A 22,256-nucleotide genomic window follows, 5' to 3' on the forward strand; every position below is an offset into this window, starting at 1 on the left:
TCTGTGTATTTTACACAGAGCGCATCTGTATTCGATTCAGTGTAAAATACTCTCTTTCTCTCTGAAATTTCCAGTTCGCGCTCTTTCTGGAAGTCGGTATTTATCTATATTCGAGGCGGCAACACAACAAAATCAGTTCCACTCGGTATTTCCAAGCGTGCGGACGCGAATTAAAGAAAATCCCAACTAAAATAATAATAAAAAATATTGTGGAAAAGGAATTTGCTCCCCGAAACTAGAGAAAACAATCCTTAAAGTTAATTTTAAACGAAAATATCCATAAGAAACGTGAATTGAGTGCTTCCAATTCCAGTGCGTAAAATGTATCTATAAGATACAAAGTGCGGGTGGGCGATGCAATCGAGGTGTTCTCGAGAATTTGTAAACAAAGAAGGCGGCCAGTTTCATTGACATCCATCGAGTTCCAGCAACAAGTTCATACGAAGACCCAGGGTAAATAGTAAATGCAAGAAATTCCTCAGATACATTTTCTAGAACTTCTGACGTGTTCCTCCTGCCGGCATCCGTCGTAGTCGTACACTGATAACAATAATCGGGAATGTGGGCCAGCTAAATTGAATATTCGATTTTGATTAGAGAGAAATGCTCTGCTCCGCGATGACAAAAAACTAAACTGATTTGTGTGCTCTCACATACTATATGCACTTGTTGTCACCACATGGCGATTCAATTGACCGCCTTTTGCCCCCACAAATTCCCCATTTCCTACTGCTGATGCTCCCCCTTTCCCCCCGTCTCCCGTCTCCGCTGGCGATAAGCCTCTAAATATCTGGACTCGAAAAAGTCTGTGCGGCATATACATACATATGTATATATATATACATATATAGTTTTTACGTCCGTCTGGGTGTGTTTATATAATGGAGGAAGTGCCGCAGTCACGTAGCCAATTGTCGGCATTTGTTTTGGTCCAGTTTCCCGTGCACTTCATCTTCATCTTCATCATCAGTTCCAATCTCTGCTCTCTAGCTCTCTGTTGTGGTGCTCCTGTTCCTGGAATTCCACCCGCGCGTGTCCTGGAACTAGTTCCGTTCCCAGGATGCGTTGCCAACTAGGCGAAAAAGGATGCCTAGCTTCAGTAGGGGAATCTATACATTTAAAATAAATAGTTTTCTGCTTTTTATAATGCATTTCAGTACCAAACTAAAGAGTTATATTGAGCAGTGATTAAGGAAATAAATAAATAACTAGTTTATTTAACTGCTTTCAAACCAATTTGTGGAAGGCATAATATTCCTTTTAAATGCTATTTAAAGTTTTATAAAATTTAATTCGATTTTGGTTTTGTATGTATATTTTTTAAAGTATGAAAGTAGCTAGTAAAGTACAAGAACTAAAAACCAGTTGAATTTACTCCCATTTAGCACGGACACAAACCCCGTTTAGCCACTCTTATTAGCTATTATTGCTTATCTAATTGGAAGCACTTCGCCAATTAGAGTCCGCTTGGGATGATTAATGGCCATGCGTATTTTTCAAAACACAATCGGATTCAATAGCTGCAATCAACTTACGAGCAAGGTGTGCTAATATATGAAATTTATAAATTATCCACAATCTGGTTCGTTGCTCCCCGCCTGCCTTTTTTTTGGCCTTTCGCCTTTACGTCCATTTGATCAGTATTTGTTTGCTAATTAGTGCGGCAATGACGACCGGTTGGCAATACTAGAGTTGGATGCCAGAAAACGAAAGTGGCTGCCAATTCCAGACGCGGCATGCAATGAAAGTGGGGACAATGTGGACAAGGAGCTGCTAGTTGGCCCACTTCCTTGTCTGGTTTTTGTTTTTCCCATTTTCGTGCTGCCTTTTTCCCAGCTCATCTTTCGCTTTTATAATGCTCAGCATATGAAGTCTTTGAACCGGTTTCCCATTGCGATTTGCGATTGGCGATTTCCATCGGGGGACGCCTTTTATGCTTACATTTCAAGGTGAATTGTAAAATTTATGTGTGCACACGCTTCATGACGGCATCTGTGACTGGTATTAAAACACTTTGCCATGGGTTAATCATGGGGGCCAGCCGGGTGTTAAGGTGACTGGGGATGAGCTGCGAACATTTGTCATTCATTACTAATTAGCAAACTCGCTGAATGCACTTGAATTACTCCCGCCGCCGAGTCCTTCGTTTCTTCTTGCCTACTGAATATTTCAGGCGAATGCCTTTTTTCCTACACAGGCAGAAATTGAACAACCTTTTTTTATCAATAATCTAAATAATATTTCAAATATTTTGAGATACGTTATTAATGCTGCTTTCTGGAATTTCTACACTATTTCTGATAGCATAAAAAGCTGATAAACAGCAAACTTTTCATACGGATGAATGAAAACTTATTATAAAAACTTAACATTACACTTTTCATAATTAATATTTTTCATAATTCATCAACATTTTTTTGAGTACTTTCCTTGGCGATGGCGGGTTTAAGCAAAGTTGTGACAATCAAATTAACGCTTATAGAATTGAAAAGTTCACGCGCTGCGAGTGGAACTTTTGCTGGCAGACAAATCACATTAGCCACGACTTTGAATCCGAGTTCTTGGAGCAACTGCACCATGTGGCTGGAAACTGAAACTGCTCTCGGCCTGGCCAACTCAATTACACTTAACCAAATTGTTTGCATAATTTGCGCAAAACTAGGCAGCCACAGACCATGATTTTCCCACAAAGAACTCTGCTTTTTGTCTGTCTTCTTTTTTTTTTTTTGGTGGCACGTATCAACAAAGTGGAGAGACCTCATTCGGTGGTTAGGGCAACGTTTGTGCCCATGATGATGATACTTAAGGCAATAATGATGGTGATGAAGTGGTTATGGCGAGGCGCGTCTAACGAGTCCATTAAAGAATTAAAGAAAAACGCCGAGTCAAATTACAGTGCCAACGAATAAATCGATGGTGCGATTCGATGCGATTTTAATTATGCATTCGATCGACGAGCTCAGTCTCACTCAAATTGGCCAAATTTAATGGCAAGTAGGGTTTCTGGCCAGGAAGCCGTACCCACGTCGAATCGCCGAATTCCACTGCGAATGGCCAAATGTCACAGCAGACATGGGAAATAAGAGAAGAGCTGGAACTCCAGCTCCGCCTGGGGATCTGACATTTAGCAGTTGGCAGTTGGAAGACTTGGCGACTTCGTGCCACATTAACAGCAACTGGCCCAGAGAGACAATGTGGCCAAAAGAGCTGCACACTTTTCACGAGTTTGCTGACAGCTCACAAATGCCAGGGCCCAAAAGAGCAGGTGCACAGGGAAAATCCCTACATGGATATGGAATTATAATTGCTCATTCTCAGCTAACTCATTAAAATTTGAATAACTTACCTCGCAAAACTCTTAATTATTTAGCAATATCTCTTTATTAGCAAGTTCCACAAATCATGCAATTAATTCGCTTTTAATTAACCTATTTATAATATACTTACGATTCATTTATAATCGAAGAAGCTCCACCCAAAATGGATTCAACTTTTATTCTGGCTATATTTAATCGAAAAAACTAGTTTCGAAAAGACATTCAAAGACAATGCCAGTTTCTGATAAATGTTATGATTAGCTATTCTCAGATTAGACAAATTTATACTTGCTTTCTGTACCGTTCCGACTTTGGTTTCACGCAGTTTTCAGAAATGATAAATTATTTATTGACCCCCAAAACAAAAGAAGATATCCAATATAACTTATCACATTCATAATATTTAACCACTTCTTCGCCCACAAAAACATAAATATTTATAGAGCCTTAAAATGCTTCCACTAAGATCAAGTTGATTGTCATTACGGAAATTCGTTTTAAAGTAATGTCATATTTAAATTAGGTTTTCGATGTTCTGCAATGATTCCACTTATTTTCGCCAGTGTAGTGCCAGCTCCAAATTGGCTGCAGATGCACAGTTATGAGTTCGCTTTCGGTGGCTCATAAATGTCAGTGGTGCTACTGCGCTGCTGCCGGTGGTTGAGTTATGGCTCCAGAGCCGTCCATCTCGGAGTCGCTTCAGCAGCTTCGTCGCCTTCACCGCTCATAAAACTGATGGACATGGACGACTTTGTGGGGGCCACGATAGGTATCGCCCTGCACAACTCACTACACTATACATCTGCCAGTCGACCTTGCCCACATGGCCAATGATATCACAGCCAACCCACCACCCACTTGCAAACGAGGGGGAGTTAGGTGGTTGGGAGGTAGCTGCATTTGCACCTGAATAATGATGTCGTGCCTGCTCAAATTGTCCCGCTGCATTTTATAGAAGTGGTGCCGTTTGCTGACAGTTTCATTTGAGCGAAAGTGTCGCTGTTTGGCGGCTAAAAGGTGCAGGGAAACAGGTGCATATGCCGCTCTCGATAAGCGGGCTGCTATTGTGTGGAACAGGTGGCACAGTGGTACAGTGGAACACACGCAAGGTGCACGAAGGCAGCGACAACAAAGAGAGTTCTTATGTTGTATCAAAACAGAATGAATTGGGTAAACGAATATAGGGTTGGTATCTGTGATATGCTTCCTAGCTGTAGTTGACTTTTGACTGGATCTTAACTAGGGCTCTCCAGCTAGAGGCTTCACTGTCTGGGGCCAATACAATATGGCCAACCAGGTCACCGTTTGAAACTTTTTCCTCCAGCAACAAGGACACTTTTTGCCAGCTAGGAAGCATTTGCTGACTGGCCAGATGCAATGCAAGTAATGATAGCTCGCTGTCAGGCGGCACAAGAGTATCTGCGTATCTGTATCCGTAAAGCAGTCAGCCATCTCCATTTTCATTTTTATTTTCATTTCTATTTTCATTTTCAGTCCCACTCCCGTTTCGTCACTTTTCGCAGTCAGTCAGTGGGTCGAATGGGCAGAGCTTAGTCAGCGTTTTGCACACAAAGTATTTCATAACTTAATTGCAGCTGGGCGCCAGATAACAAATTTAGTCGAACAAAAGGCGGCAGGCAGCAAGTGCATTTTCCTTTCTTCGAAAAAAGTGCTGGAAAATCATGGAAATCAGGGAAAAGAAGAGCCAACGAAAATTGTTGCCGGATTGCATAAAGCACAGAATACACGCAAGTCAAAAGCAAAAGATTGCAGAGCTAGCATTTCAGTTGGGCTTCATGCTCAGATGGGCGGACTGTGAAATAGAGGCGTGGCCCAGTGGTGGTGAGGAAAATGCAATCCGATGATGAAAGTCCATTTCATTGCACCACAATTCGCACCACACCGCACCGCACCGCAAGAAGTGCAACAAGCGATGATGATGATGATGATGAGGCGTGAATTGAAATTGATTGGCAGATTAGTTTGCCCAACTAACCAAGTGAAGTTGGAGATGTGAGGAAAGTGCAGGAAAATCGCCGCCTTGGCTGCTCCCTGCTCTTGAAATTGAATTTTCCCCAGCCTTGCATTAATTTCCGTAACCGTAACCATATCAACTTTTTGCTCTCTTCCACTCGGCCGAAGTTTGTAATTTGCTGCCAATTAGTTGCACGTGAAATCCAATTTCATAAATCTTCTGTCGAATTTTCTGGTCAGTTCGCAATTTCTGGCGACCGCATTGCCGCAGTCTATGGTAATTGGAGCTGGAGCTGCCTGACATTTGCAGTCATTTATTATTCCTGCTGCCTCTTAATATTAATAATTCTGCATTTTGCATATTTTCCATACGCGCTTCATTTGCATTCCACTCCATCATGCGCTCCATTGAGCGGCCAGAAATGTGAGAAATTCCGCGTTTAATGTCCAGACAACTTGGCAGGTGCTATCAATACTCACATTGCTTGATTACCTTTAATATTTCGACTCAAAAACAAAGGTAATGTGCTAACTGTACATGCACAAGCTCGATCGGCACTCGTAAATTTAGCATCTTAATGAATTGAAGTTTATGGCCCCGCATTCATTCAATTTTATAAGCATTAAGCATTACCATAAAGATGTTCTGTTTAATACGGCCAAATTATCGCTAATACGCTGACATTTATAGTGGAGATTACTTTGGGAGACGACACCAGGCGACAACCGTGTTAATCCTGATTATCTGAATGTTTTCTCAGATTTGAGTAGCTTAATTCGTTGGCTAACCTTTTAAGATTACTTTAAATTGAGGGGAATATATCTGGCTAATTATATGCGTTTATATATTTTAAGATTTTTGTAGTAATAGCATGAAGAAGCATAAATATGTGAGGAATGCTCCGCATGAAATTTGAATTGCTTCTCGTCCAAGAACTCCTCTTTATAATCATGAGGATGCACCTTGGTTTTGTGGGTGGTCGCTTTTTCCTTCATTGGGCTGAAACTGTGCAACTCGTGGCAACAAACATGCTGTTCTGTTGCATTGGAATTTGGCAAATGAAGGCGAGTAATTTGGGTCCACGCTCCATGAAGAGATCATAAGGCAGTCGCCCGGGAGTTCGGTGAACTGGGCGAAAGCAGAAATTCCACATTTCCCCACGAACTGCAGATACATATTCTCTGGATGCTCTGGGTGAAATAATATTTGCATTTCAATAAGTTTGATTGTGTAACGCTGTTTGGCTGTTTCACTGTTTGGCTGTTTGGATTGGGCGAACCGTTAAAGTTCTGGTCATCATCGCTCACAATGAGCGATTTCTGTTCATTTCTGTTCGCTTGGGTTCGGTTGGTTGTCCGCTGCAGCGACGCGTATCTCTCAGATACATTTGCATAAATAACGGAGTTCCTTGAACCCCCATTAATTTCCCGTGAGATGCAGGGCCAAGTTAGCCAGAAAACCTCTATCTATCTATGTGGCATCAGGAACATCGCTCTAAAACAGGAAAGTTAAATGGAATTGAACGTAAAACTTAATAGCTGTTGCCCTCGTTTTGATTCTGATCAAAGTCTCGAAACTGGCCAACTAGAAATGGAAATCGAAATAGATTTGGAATTTAGAATTTGGTGGAGGGGACTAACCGGTCTGGGTGAGATTATTTAATATTTGCTGACAGCCGGGTTAGCTTTTAACACATGTTAGCTGACATAAATCGACTCGCTCTCGGACATCCATAATTCTGGACCAAAGTGGCCAAAACGAAGTCGAAGTGTTGGCCAAAATGCCGCGTATTAATAGAAGATCTTAACTGCTCGTGACTGATTAATGTGAGCAATTACCTGCTCAAGTGCGAGACTGTCTTTCTGTCTTTCTATCTTTCTGCCATGGCAGAATTAATTACTGCTGATTAATTATTCAACGCCCAGTGACTTGAAGGGCATGCATCAGCCTTAATTCGTCCTTGTGGCTTTTCGAAGGACTTTTCGGGCCGCCACCCACAGAATCCACCAAATCCCACGAATCCAACGAAACACCGCAGACAAACATCTTGTGTATGCAAATTGAGTGGCGCATTTATCTTAAATATGCGAATTAACAGCGCGCAGCTAATTAATATCAATTAAAATTTATTGGCACGTTAACTAAGCCGCAATCTATGTAGTCCCGCCTCAAAAACGGAACTGGAAACCCACTTGAATTCGCTGTTCCTGTCAACTGAGACGGATGGGGGTATAGTGGCTTAAACTTGAAACTTGATACATCACAAGATATAAAGGCCACAAGGGGTTTGCGATTGCCATGCGAGTTTACATGTGCGTGAGTGATTAAACGGGTTGCTCGTCTATGGAATTAAAGGCTACACACAGAAAACCTTCAAAGCAGCAAAACGAATATATAAAAACCAAGCAATTATTGAGGGGAATTTTAAGACATCCCTTTGCTGAAATCAAATGGCATGGGGCAAAGTCAAAGCTCGACGAACGGGAACAGTTTGTGCTGCAGAGATATGTAAAACTGAGCATTTTGCTCGTTCCACTTTTGACTGTGACAAATTGCACATTTTCCAATAGTTATTTTTTTTGCGAGGCAATAAGGGAAGCGCATTTAAATTGCAAATAGCCGCTGTCAAAGGAAATACAGCCACTTAAAGAGCATTTCTCCATGCCGTGGAGTGTCATCGAATGTTTTGGACTCGTTTTATTGGCGTCAGTGCCGTAAAGTAAACGCCATAAAAAAATCCGCTCGATGGCAGGTCAAATTAAAAAACGCTCATTAAAATAAATTGCCAAGTGCCCAAACTCAAGCTCAAGCTCAAGCTCAAGCAGCAGCTGCCCCTCGAAAACCGAAATTCTATTCGGCGGCGATATTAATCAATATGAAAGTCGATTTCGGGTTCACTGAGCTTACAGCTTCCACTTTACACATGGCCGGAGATTTAAGGCCAAATCGCAGGCTATACCTACATACCTATACCCTTGTAACCAACTGTTGGCTCACAGCGTTCCATCTCCTTGCAGACTTTGACATGGCAGCGGACTGGCGACTGATGTTCCTGCTCGGAATCCTGCTCCTGGTGGGCATGGCCGTGAATGGAGAGGTGTACACGGCCTTGGCCGAGATGGAGGAACTGCTGGAGACGGAAGCCGTGCTGATTACCAACTTGGAGGGCTACATACGCGTCCAGGAGGACAAGCTGAACTTTCTCAAAAAGTGAGTACTCCTTCACTGCATTCACTTTTGTTACTAGGCTTTAATCACTACGAAAATAATTGGAAAACTTATCTGGGCCAATATTTATGAAATCCCGCATTCTGGGCCACAATTAAATGTGCGTTTTGTAATTGACCCGCCGAGAGTTAATATAGTTTTTATTTGCCAATCACTAACGTGCAAATGCAATTAGCAATTAGTGGCTTTGTTTCCTTTCCATTTAATTAGCTCTAATGAATACGGCCTTCTGATTTGAAACTTGTTGCGGCAATGCTTGTAATTGTTATATAATAAATTTATATATAAATTTATATTTTATTTTGGTAGTTCAAGCGTAGTTCAATTTTAATTGTAATTAAGTTTTAAAATAGTTTATGCCAGTTAATTAGTATTTAGTGAGTGCTTTTCATGTCCAATCAGTAAATGGAAGTCACTTATCTGAGCTATAGTATTTTAAAGATCTGAGTTATTCAGCTTGTAACTTCAGATGGTTACACGAACCCTAGACCATCAAAATACCCCCATGATACTGGGCATAAACACTTCCTATGCAAATGGTGCCAAGATGTTGCTAGTCCGTAAATGGGGAACTTGAATAGAGAGTGGTTCAGGTAGTCGCCTGCATTGTGGTAATTACTTTTGCCACGTGCGAGGGCAGCTGTTGCACGCACCTATGCTGTTTAACTACTTCGGAATACATGTATCTGTATCTGTATCTGTATGTGAGGAGGCGCCCCTCACACACATGACTGCAGATACATATCTCGTGCTTATATATACGAAGGGGATCTTTGTGGCGTGCATATATCGTATATGACAACTGGCAGCGGATATAATATGGGGGAGAGAGCGGGGTGCAGGATGCGGTGAGACAACTCCCCTAATCAAATAATGCCAGTCGCACTCCGGACTCAGCACTCTGGATTCAGGACTCAGGATTCAGGATCTATCTTTGCGGCTGTTTCTGTCTCTGAGCTGTTCAGTTCAATTCAGTTTACTTCAGTTTCTGTTGCTGCATTTGTACGTTGGCTGTGTCACAACAAAGGACGAGACAGGATCCTCGCAAACAGCTGACAGCTGTGTGCCTGCCATCTCTGTCTCCATCTCTATCTCTGTCTCTGTCTGTGTGTGTTATCCTTGTGCGCTGTCATTGCCCCTGCCTTCCTTTGAGTATCTGCATCCGAGTATCCTGCGGATACTCAGCATACAGCATACAGCATCCCCCCGCACTCTTGTCGCGTGCCGTCTGCCGGCGTTTAAGTTTGAATGCCTCTTAAATTTTCCGAGCGGCTGGCCAGCTGTCGTGGGTGCCTCCAATTTCTGGCTAATCCGCTTGACAAATGCCACCGACTGCGCTGATTTGCTGCTGGCCAAAAGGCAATTAAGTTGGCCGCCACAAAAGGACAACACGCGTGCATCCAGCCTGCGGGCTCAAAGGCATGTATACTCGTATATCCACATCCATGCACGTGGGTGGCAAGATCCGGATAAAGTTGGCCCCGGAACACCGCCTTTTGCTCCGTGTTCCTGTGGCAACCAAATGTAACGGTCGCTTGGGCAACAAAAATCCGGGGAGGGGCTGCCTTTAGGGAAGGTTTTTGGTCTGCACAAACATCAGAGCCGAACAAGTATTACTTTTACGAGGAGAAGTCGACAAAATGGTACCCTTTAAAAGAACAAAGTGTTTCTACTGCTTTAAGGTCGCAAATCTAAGTGACACATTTAACATTCTTAAAGCACAACGGGCTACGTTTTGTTTCAACTTTTTGAACCAAATGAAGTTGAGCTCTACTTTATGACTTACGTCAGAAATATGTGCATATTAAACAAAACTCTTTTGTGAAAGCATGCATTAAAAGTTTGCCATAAATGATGCTAACCATATATAATAAAAGCCTGATATGTTTTCAACAAACAATAAACTGTTTAAAATATTTCGGCAAAGAAACAAAGCAGCGGGCGAACAAAAGGAACAAGAACAACTAGTTCTTCTATGAATTGAAAACACACCTTTAAGATAGTTAAATTATGTGGCACTTTCGGCGGTGACAAAGTGCTGATATGATCTGCTCTACACTGGCTACGTATAATCCAAGGCGGCTTTAAAACGCATTCATCATACCCCTCAACTTGCCAACTAAGTGGTAGCAAAACAGAATTAAAGTCGCGAGGGAGCGCATATGAGTTGGTAAATAAGAATTCAAAACGCTGATAAAGCGAACCGAATGAAACGCCGGCTGCTCCTGCAATTCGCCAGGGGTTTTTAGGTTTGGGTTTTTAGTTAGGACCGCGTTGAAACGTCTCGTCTCAGTGAAGTTGGCAGTGAAATGCGTTTCAACCCCCGTTCGCTGAGCAGGAGCAGATGTTTCTGCCTTTTCACATTCATATTCACATTCACATTCACCAGCACATTCACATTCACATTCACATTGAGTTCCTCGGCGGCCTAATGGAACGCGCCAAACACAGTCGGTCATTGTACGGGTGTCTTGTGTTATGTACAAGTAAATGGTGTTGGTGTTTTATGGGGTGGGGAGTATGCTCGTATCGGAGCACGATCCACTCGACTGCGCGCCGGCGCAGGAAGTGGAGGAAGTTGAGGAGCTGCCGGCTGGAACGGCTCTCCAGATCAGTCGAGTCGCAGTTGCCGAGGCGAGCGGATCGTTAACCCTGCACAGTGATCAACTACGAAGAATAAAACCCAAAGTAGTGAAAGAACACCCCTTAGAGGTTGTGGAATTACCAACCAGTACAGTGCCAACGCCAACATGTCGCAGCACAACTATACGAATCCGGCCTTCTGCCAGAACAGCGAGTTTTATCCGGTGCCCACCGGTAACTCGGTCTCGCGAGTGGAGTCCATCTACAACAGAAGCCTCCAGATGAACTTTGGAGCGGCTCCTCCGCGCGCCACTCTTGATCCCCGCGAGGGTCCCCTGCGAATGCAGCGTAGCATGTCCACGCGCTCGGTGACGCGGAAACAATACCACCAACAGCAGCAGCAACAGCAACAGCAGCAGCAACAGCAACAGCAGCAACATCTGCAGCAGCAACAGCAGCAACATTTGCAGCCGCTACACCAACAACACCAGCCGCATCAGCAGCAATCCTCTAGCGGTCGCTATGCCTTGGTGCCTCTGGAGGAGCTGAACAGCAGCAGGGCCAGCAGATACGCCATAGTTCCCGGACAGGCGGCCCAGCGCTTGGCCAGATCGCAGGATAATCTGGATCGCTATGGCTCCAGACATGGATTGCACGAAGAGGAGGAGCCGCACTCCTTCCACGAGGAACCCCACCAGGAGACACAGTTCGCCAGCTTGCCACCCATACTCAATTTGCCGTCCAGGCCCAGGAATATCAACAACAACACCAATCTTAATCCCAATCCAAACCAGATTAAGCACGCTTTTAGCAGCGACTTTGGCAGCAAGACCTTCCTGATCGTGGATAAGAACAGCAACCAGAGGTACCAGATGGTGCCCACCGCCGAGGACGAGGAGTTGGTGGACGAGAACCAGGAGATCATACAGATGCACAATGGCCGTGCCCATCGCTATGCAGTGGTGCCCACGGATGCGGACGACGATGAGCTGGCGGAGGAGCAGGAGCAGCAGGAGACCTGCCTGAGCAACATGGAACTGAGCAGGCAGTACGCTGCAAGGACCTCAACGCCGCAGCAAAAGAATGCAGCTGCCGCCACGAGGGCGTTGCATGAGCTGCTGACCACGCCCAGGAAGATGCAGCCGCCTCCGAGATTGGCGCACTCCACGCCCCGCAACGCCGCCCACCACGAGCAGCTGCAGCTGGAGCGGCGCTTGGAGATCTACAAAAGCCAACAGATCTACCAAAGTCAGCAGGTTGGCGCCGTCGTTGGAGTGCCTCCAGCATTACCCCTGCGCCAGAACCGACTCTCCCCGCAGAGACTCCACTATGAGACGGTGAAGCCGCTGCCCATGCAGATCGCCGATCGATCCATGGCCGTCATCAGTCCCAGGGTGCAGGAGCAGGAGCAGGGACAGGGACAGGAGCAGGATCGGGAGCAGGACATGAGCAGCATCCAGGGCAAGGGCAAGAAGAGCAGCTCCTATCCGCAGAAGATGGCCAATGCCACCATTACCCTGGCCGTGGTCTCCCTGATGCTCGTCCTGGGCAGCACCATGAATGCGGGGCTCATCATCTACATGATAGCACACGTAAGGATATTCATTTTGTCCTTTGAAACACTAAAATAACTTGATTTTTCCACCCTGCAGCTGGGAAAGTCCTTTTACCTGCAGTTCAGCCTGGTGGCCTCCTTCTCGGGAATGGGACTCGGCTTCCTGGGCTTCAAGTCGCGCCATTGCGAGTGGCTGCCGAACAGGAGCTATAGCTCCGGCTATATCCTGGTCACCGTGTTTTGCCTCTTCAAGTCCTGCGGACTGCTGGTGATACTCGTGGTGGATCCGTTTCCGGGATTTCCGGTCCACGATGTGACCACTGGCGTCATACTGGGCCTGTCCACCTTCACCATGTTCTTCATCGGATTGGGAGTGCTGGGCAGCTTGTGGTGCCACCGACCGCCGCCAGACAACCGCGTCAACGTGGTCTAATACCCTGGAATTAGTTAATGCTAGACTCTAATTAGTTGTACACCAACACCAACACCAACACCAACACCAACACCATCCACTTTGACTTCAAGAACTTGACACACCGAACGGCTAAAAGACCAAAAACCAGAACTAGATTTATAATCAGCGGAAGATCATCATCCCCGAAACGACTGTACATAACAAGTGGGTTGTACCTATTGCTAACTTTAGTTTGTTTAACTTATTGTTCACCTCGATATAAGTATGTTACGGTATAAGAATACAATAAAGGCACGCAGATACCAGTACAGCATTTTTATTAAATAAGGAAATATAAATTATACAATTAGGTTAGTCATAAAGTTATTTATGGTGAATAAACACTTTCAAATATAGGTCGTGTGGTAAAATATATATTCAGCTTCGCGATGATAAACCTGATTGAGTAAACAATTATTTCTCAGCCATCAGCGGTTTCTAACTTGTGAAGCACAGTGCAATTTAAGGGCAATCTGCTGAAACCGATTGTTTCTGCATTTACTTATTGGCAAACAGGAAAGTTACTAGATTTTCTTTAAGCTTGAGCTTATTTGTTGCCACAGGACTTGCCATTTTTTATACAGTTGAAAAGCACTTAGTGAACTGTCTGCTAAGTTTGGATCTCTCTTTAAATTGCAGCAAGATGGACGAGTACCAGCGGGAGCACTCGGATGCCTCCAATGACATAACCGCCTATGTATCCAATCCCATTAACGCCTACCTGCTGACCAAGCGGCTGACCACCGACTGGCGCCAGGTGGAGAACCTGATGGAGCACGACGTGGGCACGGACTTCGTGCAGAACATCACCCAGTATCGCAGCCTCCTCAAGTTCCCCTCCGACGAGGATCTCAATGGCGCGGCGGTGGCGCTGCTCCGCCTGCAGGACACCTACCAACTGGACACTTCGAGTGTGGCGCGGGGCAAGCTGAATGGCATTCAGTACAGGTGAGTTTTGGTGGCGCCACGGCAATCGAGAGGTAACAGAAAAACACCATCTTCGATTTGCTGTTAGCCAAAAAAACAAACATCTCAACCCTCCCTTGGGATACTCACTGACCAAAATGTATTATCCCGCAGCACGGAAATGTCCTCGGACGACTGCTTCGAGTTGGGGAGACAGTCGTACGTGAACCACGACTACTACCACACGGTGCTCTGGATGAACGAGGCGATGGCCCGCATGCTGGAGGAGCCTTCCAACCATACCCAGAGCTTCACCAAGGCCGACATCCTCGAGTACCTGGCCTTCTCCACCTACAAGGAGGGTGAGTGCCATACCTAGTCCAAGTCTAGTTCAAGTTCGACTTCCCCGCATCCGACTGCAAAGTGGCAAAGTTGCACTTGCAAAAAATATGAAACTTATTTAACTACTTGACTGACTCCTTTGGCGAAAAATATTCAAGCGTTGCATGCTGCAGCCCGTGAAATTGTTTATAATTCTCGCAATAAGCCACGCATTTACTTTTTTTTATATACAAACCATAACTAAGTCAGCAAACGCTTAAGGCAGCTGCTGCTTCAATAACTTGTAAAAATCTCGCAAGTTTCGTAGTCTCCTAAACTGGAAGGTGTCCTTCAGTTTCGGTAATTAAATTCTCAGCGTGTGTTCGCCGCCCCAACTCGTTGTTGTCCTGGCTCGTTTGCATGGCACTTTCGAGGTCCATTTGGCTGCAGGAAATTGCACTCAGTCCCCGGCCACTTGCCACTTGCCTCCTGTTGTCCTGTTGTCCGTTGTCCTGCCACTTTCCATACTTTCCATACTTGCCATACTTGTTATGCTTTCCATACTTTCCACGCTTTCCACCTGGAGCCGCTCTCAGGGTTCTCCATTAAGTGCGAAAAGTGTTGGCCATCTGTGTGGGTTGATAGTTACCCGTAGTTACCGTAGAGCAGGACGGGATCAGCACGTCCTTTGGCCAGGGAGTTGTATGCTTTATTAACGTCTTCTTACGCCGGTAAGTGTCCCCTAACCGTTCATCACGCATCCGTATCCTTGCCTCTAGTTGGTGCCACACAGCGAGAAATTGATGGAAGACACGTGGCCAGTTAAGTAGGGTGTCTAAAAGTACGCAGTGATTTTAGGTAGTCTTAGTTATCCATATCAAAACGCTGTGAGCAATGTAGTTTGACTTGCGAATTTCCCTTTCACATCGAGCTCTTTTTTCCTATGCACTGTGGGCGTCTAGCTCAACACCCCACAGAGGGGCGTGGCCGGGGCGTGGCGGAAGTGCGGCCATATTGTGTTGGGAAACAACACAAAAAAAAAACAACTCAAATGGGTGCGCCCTCGAGGCAAGTGACAGGCTTTCTGTCACCCAACCACTCATCATCCGTTGCTCCTGCCAGTTGCTCCTGCTCCTGCTCCTGCTCCCGGTGGCACACACATGTGTCGTGAGATGCAAATTTAAATTCCTGTCGCCGACAGGAGCTCAAAAGTTGGGGTCGCCATGGAGGCGGAGGTTAAAGCCGGATTCTGCGGCAACTGACGGGCAGAACTTATTAGTGGGAGGGAGGACTCGGGTTAAATGATGGTCTAGAGCTGGACGCAAATGAATAAATAAGTGAGCAGCTTGCAAACTTTGAAAACAATCCAATCGACTTGATGGCCCCAGCAGACGCTCGGTAACTCAGGAGGTTCGAGGTCAGGCGGTGGAACTTTCAAAGAAACTGTGGCATACTTTGGGGCTGAGGCTGAATATCGTATCGCACTTAAGGCCCATTTGGAAGCTGATGAATTAATTGTGCGGCCGGTCGGTCAAGTGCAAAACTCTTGACTTTAAATGAGAGTCTCACTAATGTGCCACTTGTTTATGCAGGTAGCTATGGCCCATTTAATAGTTCAGTCGCTTTAATGTTTTGTACTTAAAAGTTATACAGTTTAAATGGAAGTTTTTCTGTTGAAATGGGAAGTTGTAATTAATTATTTCTTGCAGGCAACATTGAGAGCGCCCTGACCATGACCAACGAGCTGCTCCAACTGCTGCCACATCACGAGCGAGCCAATGGCAACAAGCGCTTCTACGAGAAGGAGATTGCCCAGCAGCTGCAGCTGAGCAAGATGAAGGGCGACGACGGCACCGATGAGATGCCCAAGTCCGACTTGGTAAGCAATGGCAAGCCAAATTCCCAAGGTTTCCACCTCTAAGCTAACCCAATTGCAGCCCGTGGCCAAGAGTGATCCGGCCATCTTCGATATGACAGAGCGCCGCGCCTACGAGATGTTGTGCAGGGGCGAACTGAAGCCATCGCCATCGGAGCTGCGACCTCTGCGATGCCGTTATGTCAGCAACGGTGTGCCCTTCCTGCGTCTGGGTCCGCTCAAGCTGGAGGAGGCCCACGCGGATCCGTACATTGTGATCTATCACGATGCCATGTACGACAGCGAGATCGATGTGATCAAGCGCATGGCACGCCCCAGATTCCGCAGGGCCACGGTGCAGAACTCCGTGACCGGAGCCTTGGAGACGGCGAACTACAGGATCAGCAAGTCCGCCTGGCTGAAGACCCACGAGGATCGGGTGATTGGAACGGTGGTGCAGCGCACGGCGGACATGACTGGCCTGGACATGGAATCCGCCGAGGAGCTGCAGGTGGTCAACTACGGCATTGGAGGTCACTACGAGCCGCACTTTGACTTTGCCCGGGTTAGTTTTCTCTAACTCTTTCATAAATAATGCGAAAATAAATAAATAAAAATATGTTTTAATCCTTTGCAGAAGGAGGAGGAACGCGCCTTTGAGGGTCTTAATCTGGGCAACCGCATTGCCACCGTTTTATTCTACGTAAGTCGCATTCACTCCATTTTAAGTATAATAATCCCACGTGCATGCGAATTATTTTTCCGCATTTATATGCACGCGCACATCCCACACGAATAATAACACTCGGTGAATTTTCACTTTATTTGCCCAAGGCAGCAGAATCATTAGTAGGGCATATTTATGTATATACAGATATGCGTAGGTTGCAATGCCAGTGAATGGAATTCCAGAGCCGTGAATGCAAAAGAACGCACATATATACTAACTCCAAGGCATCCTTACAAATCTCGTATTTTCATAGCCAAGAGATACTTTTATTTCGCTATTGTTAGTTGATGCTCAAAGGCGAGCTTTGTACGATTGGTATTGGTAAACACAACTAATTGGTTTTGCAGAAACATGAGTGCTGTAGAATTCAATATAATGATACACATTTTTAATGCCTTTTCCTGCATTTTTAATCCCAGATGAGTGATGTGGAGCAGGGAGGCGCCACTGTCTTTACTTCCCTGCACACCGCCCTGTTTCCCAGGAAGGGAACGGCTGCTTTCTGGATGAATCTCCACAGAGATGGACAGGGCGACGTGAGGACGCGCCATGCCGCCTGTCCCGTACTTACAGGCACCAAGTGGGGTGAGTTCCGTGCCACATACTAATCACCAAAGATCGTACTCTAGCATATTCCATGATGCAGTGTCCAACAAGTGGATCCACGAGCGGGGCCAGGAGTTCCGCCGACCCTGCGACTTGGAGGAGGATCACGGCGAGTTCGCCATCTAATCCGGAGTCTAGTTAGCGAATGCAACGAATCTCTGATGCGGAATCTCAACCTTCGCCATCGGCCAACGACTTCCTATTGTAAATAAAGCACCCAGGCCGCAGAAGGTCGCATCTGTTCTACTTATCGGTTCATCGTACATGGGAACCATCTTCTACCTAGCTGTATCCTAGACTCGTATGGAATTTATCTACTTTTGTATATTTGCCTAGTTTAAGTAGTACAAAAAATTGCAATAAAATCGAATTGGAAAACAAACGAGTGGTTTGTACATATTAACAAGCTTTTGAGAAATACAAATTACCTAAAACTGGTGAAATTGCTGCTTAAATCGATGATACTGTAAGTATCCAATCACCAGTGGCAGGAAGAGCTCGGAATTGAAAGGACATCAACGGCAGAGGGACACTCTGATCCGGCTCTGATGTTCGATTAGTGGGTGGCAATTTATCAGCCGGAGGACTCATCCATCAAGTGCGGCAAGTGGAGCTCCGGCTGCATCAGCTGTTAGCCGATACAAGGGCTTTTTCCTGCGGGTGAGTAAATACAAATCGGCTTATCCTTGCCGCATCTGCCGCATTGCGTTGCATACTTTGTGGCGCTCCGGGAAACTATCGAATTTCGCCTGAAATGCGAAATGCCCAAGGGTGGCGAAAAATGGCCTGCCACATTGCATTTGGCATTGGCCAAAAATACACTTTATGCTGAATTTTAACTGAAAAGATAGTTTGATCCACTGGAATTTGTTTTTATGCTGGCATTTTTAGCATACAGATAGTGTGCTTCATTTAGAAGATTTACAATTTTGCATGCAAAGGTTCAACGGAAGTCTATCATTATAGTTCAAAACTTTGAATGAAAGCTGTTATCAGTTCAACATTACCAACTAACAAAACTCACCTGAAGCAGAAACTATTTATCAGCACAAATTTACTTTAATTTATAGTAGTTCTTATCAGATTTCTTGAGAACATTGGTAAACAACTTATGTTTTCTTGAATCTCATAACTTGATTCAAGATTAATTTGATCAATTTACACTTTGGCAATGACTCAAATGTTAATAATAATCCTCAAGCGTATTTTACGAGTATGTACCTAAGAGTTACAAACCTGACAAGTAGTGAGTACATATCATATATTTGAAACAGACACACTTCCGCTGCACTTATCATTTTATAACATATAACCCTACTTGAAATGGAACCGCGATTAACATACTATTACTACTAAGGAGTATAAGGCTTTGTTGTTCTTTAAAGGATTTTAAATATGTAAATAGATGACTAATATCTCATATCTGTTTTGAAAATAAAATAAATTCCTTAGTAGTTATAATGGAGTATAACGCTCTTAGCCGTTTGCCAAATAAACATTCGTTTCAAAACAAATCATATAACATGATAACGACATGGTATTTATGGTTTTTCCGTACCAATAATGGTATTCTAATAGAACCAAGGTTCTAAAAGAACCAAGAAAGTATATAGATAAAGACTGCAATTATTTTGTTATATTCATTTTATTTAAAAAATTCCCAAAAAAAAGGGGGAAAAAACACAAAGCTCTTAGTAGGAGATGCCGGTGTTGTCACGAATCCAGTCCAAGTAACCGGTGACGCGGGAGAAGACGGCGGGGTGGCCAGCCTGGCAGCCGGCGCCGGAGCCGAAGGAGGTCACTCCGACCAGGCGGTTGCCCTCGTGTGTGACCAATGGGCCACCAGAGTCACCCTGGCAGGTGGACCGTCCTCCGTCGGTGTTGATGCAGATCATGTTGTCGTGGAGAGACCAGGTGCGGCTGCAGTCGCTCTGGGACATGATCTGGACATCGACGGCCTGGAGCCAGTCGGGCAGTGGGCTGCCATCGTAGGTGCCGCCCCATCCGGAGGCAACGGCCCACCATCCGGCGTAGTCCTGGTAGCGGTCGTTGTAGCTGGGCAGCTCCACCTTGTTGACCAGGTGCCAGAAGTCGACGTGCGGGGTGCGGATCAGGGAGATGTCGTTGTGCAGGTTGCCGCTGTTGTAGTGGTGGTGCTGGATGATGTCGCCACCGCCCACCCAGTGGGTGTACTGGGGCTGGTTGCGCAGACTGGCTCCGTAGTTGATGGTCACTCCACTGGCTCCGTTGGTGCAGTGGGCGGCGGTCAGGACCCAGGTGTTGCCGATGATCGAGCCACCGCACCACCAGTTTCCGTTTCCACTGAACAGCAGACCCACGATGTAGGGCACCTTGCCCTCGTAGGCTGGGTAGCCGTTGGTGATGCGACCCTCGATCTTGAGGTCCTTCACCGGAGTGGGCACCAACTTCTGCTGCGGGGTTGGGATGGCAGTGGCGGCTGCCACGGCCAGAGCCAGGAATACGAACAGTTTCATCTTGGACAACTTGGTCTTACAACTCATGGTTTTTCCACAAGCTGAGCGCCCTTTTATACCGAATACCATGTCTTATCATCCTCAGGAAACGACGGTTGTATATTGTGTCTAGTTTTTGGCATGATAAGTTTGCCGTCTGATAAGTGCGAAGGAACGTAGTCTATTGTAAATATATGGCGTGTACTTAAGATTTAAAGTTGTGTCCATTTTGTAATGTCTGAAAACTTAATAGAGCTGATGATATAACACAAATGTGCAAAGTACTATTGATCTAAAGTTGTTTTGCAAGTCTTTTCTTAAGTTGTATATGTTAGCCTGCTAGGTTTTGATAGGATACTTGAGTGATCGTAGTATGGACTTTCCATTGCTATGCTGAATGAGCACAAAAATGAATGAATGAAAGCCAAAATCAGCTAATTCACTGAACTCCTAGTAGTACATTGTTATCAGCAAACAAAGCCTTTTATTTATGGTCCTCACTCGAATAATTATCATTCATCGTACGTGTGGCACAAACTAGATTAAAGACCTAAGTATCATTGATGAGGAAGATATGCATGCCTCGTAAATTTCAAACATAAACCTTTAAGATTGTCTGAGACTTTATTAAACTATGACTTTTAAGTTTGAACTATTTACATATCTTTCTGTTTAGATAGAATTGAATTATAGCCCTCAGAGGATAAAAACGAAGTTATATCTCTGCTGGTCAGTAAGTATTTTAAATTAAACAGATATGTGATATTATCCATAGGTTCTGCCATATAAAAATGTCATTTAATTTGATTTTTGTATAGTGCTTCGATTGGCAAATAAAATGATCGCCTTGGCAATCTTTAATTCGCTCTTATTGATTATTGATTATAGATTAATACGGCTACGGACTTATTCTAATACTGTCACTCTTCAATGGCCAAGTACAGACAATAATTCAACAATTCTCTTATCAGCCAGTTTAACTTGTCACGGCTGAAATCTGGCAAAATATATTAGCACCAAATATTACTAACAAGCGACAAGAAACTATGGCTTGTATCGATAAGGCGATGGTATAAATGATCGGTCGATTTCTGAAAACGGCACAAGTTGAAAGACCTGCAAAGATGAAAGTGTTCGTATTCCTGGCTCTGGCCGTGGCAGCCGCCACTGCCATCCCAACCCCGCAGCAGAAGTTGGTGCCCACTCCGGTGAAGGACCTGAAGATCGAGGGTCGCATCACCAACGGCTACCCAGCCTACGAGGGCAAGGTGCCCTACATCGTGGGTCTGCTCTTCAGTGGAAACGGAAACTGGTGGTGCGGTGGCTCCATCATTGGCAACACCTGGGTCCTGACCGCCGCCCACTGCACCAACGGAGCCAGTGGAGTGACCATCAACTACGGAGCCAGTCTGCGCAACCAGCCCCAGTACACCCATTGGGTGGGCGGTGGCGACATCATCCAGCACCACCACTACAACAGCGGCAACCTGCACAACGACATCTCCCTGATCCGCACCCCGCACGTCGACTTCTGGCACCTGGTCAACAAGGTGGAGCTGCCCAGCTACAACGACCGCTACCAGGACTACGCCGGATGGTGGGCCGTTGCCTCCGGATGGGGCGGCACCTACGATGGCAGCCCACTGCCCGACTGGCTCCAGGCCGTCGATGTCCAGATCATGTCCCAGAGCGACTGCAGCCGCACCTGGTCTCTCCACGACAACATGATCTGCATCAACACCGACGGAGGACGGTCCACCTGTCAAGGTGACTCTGGTGGCCCCCTGGTCACACACGAGGGCAACCGCCTGGTCGGAGTGACCTCCTTCGTGTCCGCCGGTGGCTGCCAGTCTGGTGCTCCCGCTGTCTTCAGCCGTGTCACCGGCTACTTGGACTGGATCCGCGACAACACCGGCATCTCGTACTAAGTGAAGATTTTAGCTAAATTCAGACTGTCTGCAGTCTTTTAGATTACGGATGAGAAGGTAGAATCCAAATAAATACTTTTTTGTGAATATATCCACCTGTTCAGCTTTGAATTCTGAGGGATGGAGATGGAGAGATTTAGAGAGTCAAATCGAACGAGTTGTTTGCTTAGCATCGCTGGTGTGGCTGTTTGTATCTGACATCTTTGTTTGCACAGCGTTTCTGTCTGGATACGTGACAGTTTCCAAATGGAATATGGGTCTACTTGGCCCAGTTGCTACTTGAATAAGAGTCAGTCTGCATCGGTAACTCTTGGTTCACAGTGC

General features: G+C 45.5%; 4 protein-coding genes across 5 annotated transcripts; 3 read left to right on the top strand and 1 right to left on the bottom strand.

The window, feature by feature from the left end:
• Window positions 1-147: 147 nt before the first annotated feature.
• On the top strand, window positions 148-17,912 carry LOC120452493 (prolyl 4-hydroxylase subunit alpha-1). Of its 2 annotated transcripts, none has more exons than XM_039636742.1 (9): window positions 148-453; window positions 8,310-8,502; window positions 13,752-14,060; window positions 14,193-14,380; window positions 16,049-16,218; window positions 16,277-16,759; window positions 16,832-16,897; window positions 17,344-17,509; window positions 17,571-17,912. In XM_039636742.1, the coding sequence occupies exons 2-9, from the start codon at window positions 8,318-8,320 to the stop codon at window positions 17,654-17,656; spliced, it is 1,653 nt and encodes a 550-aa protein (XP_039492676.1). In that variant the 5' UTR covers window positions 148-453; window positions 8,310-8,317; the 3' UTR covers window positions 17,657-17,912. The 2 variants fall into 2 exon arrangements, with proteins under 2 accessions (XP_039492676.1, XP_039492675.1); XM_039636741.1 differs by lacking the exon at window positions 148-453 and adding an exon at window positions 7,915-8,044.
• On the top strand, window positions 10,299-13,358 carry LOC120452491 (probable serine/threonine-protein kinase yakA). The gene is made up of 2 exons (XM_039636740.2): window positions 10,299-12,695; window positions 12,756-13,358. The coding sequence occupies exons 1-2, from the start codon at window positions 11,271-11,273 to the stop codon at window positions 13,089-13,091; spliced, it is 1,761 nt and encodes a 586-aa protein (XP_039492674.1). The 5' UTR covers window positions 10,299-11,270; the 3' UTR covers window positions 13,092-13,358.
• Window positions 17,913-19,156: 1,244 nt separating the features above from the next.
• LOC120453413 (serine protease 1-like) lies at window positions 19,157-20,067 on the bottom strand. The gene has a single exon (XM_039638111.1). The coding sequence runs from the start codon at window positions 20,050-20,052 to the stop codon at window positions 19,222-19,224; it is 831 nt and encodes a 276-aa protein (XP_039494045.1). The 5' UTR covers window positions 20,053-20,067; the 3' UTR covers window positions 19,157-19,221.
• A 1,033-nt stretch (window positions 20,068-21,100) lies between these two features.
• Window positions 21,101-22,023, top strand: LOC120453571 (serine protease 1-like). Its single transcript, XM_039638328.2, has one exon. It carries the CDS (start codon window positions 21,129-21,131, stop codon window positions 21,930-21,932), a length of 804 nt encoding a protein of 267 aa, XP_039494262.1. The 5' UTR covers window positions 21,101-21,128; the 3' UTR covers window positions 21,933-22,023.
• Window positions 22,024-22,256: the final 233 nt, after the last annotated feature.

This window comes from Drosophila santomea, chromosome 3R, assembly GCF_016746245.2.
Source record: "Drosophila santomea strain STO CAGO 1482 chromosome 3R, Prin_Dsan_1.1, whole genome shotgun sequence".
Classification (NCBI taxonomy): Eukaryota; Metazoa; Arthropoda; class Insecta; order Diptera; family Drosophilidae; genus Drosophila; species Drosophila santomea.

Coding starts and splice junctions, on each gene's coding strand:
- LOC120452493 (XM_039636741.1), top strand. Junction 16,219..16,276: donor AGATGCCCAAGTCCGACTTG/GTAAGCAATGGC, acceptor ACCCAATTGCAG/CCCGTGGCCAAGAGTGATCC. Junction 17,510..17,570: donor ACTTACAGGCACCAAGTGGG/GTGAGTTCCGTG, acceptor TCCATGATGCAG/TGTCCAACAAGTGGATCCAC.
- LOC120452491 (XM_039636740.2), top strand. CDS start 11,271: ATGTCGCAGCACAACTATACGAATCCGGCCTTCTGCCAGAACAGCGAG. Junction 12,696..12,755: donor TCATCTACATGATAGCACAC/GTAAGGATATTC, acceptor TCCACCCTGCAG/CTGGGAAAGTCCTTTTACCT.
- LOC120453413 (XM_039638111.1), bottom strand. CDS start 20,052: ATGAGTTGTAAGACCAAGTTGTCCAAGATGAAACTGTTCGTATTCCTG.
- LOC120453571 (XM_039638328.2), top strand. CDS start 21,129: ATGAAAGTGTTCGTATTCCTGGCTCTGGCCGTGGCAGCCGCCACTGCC.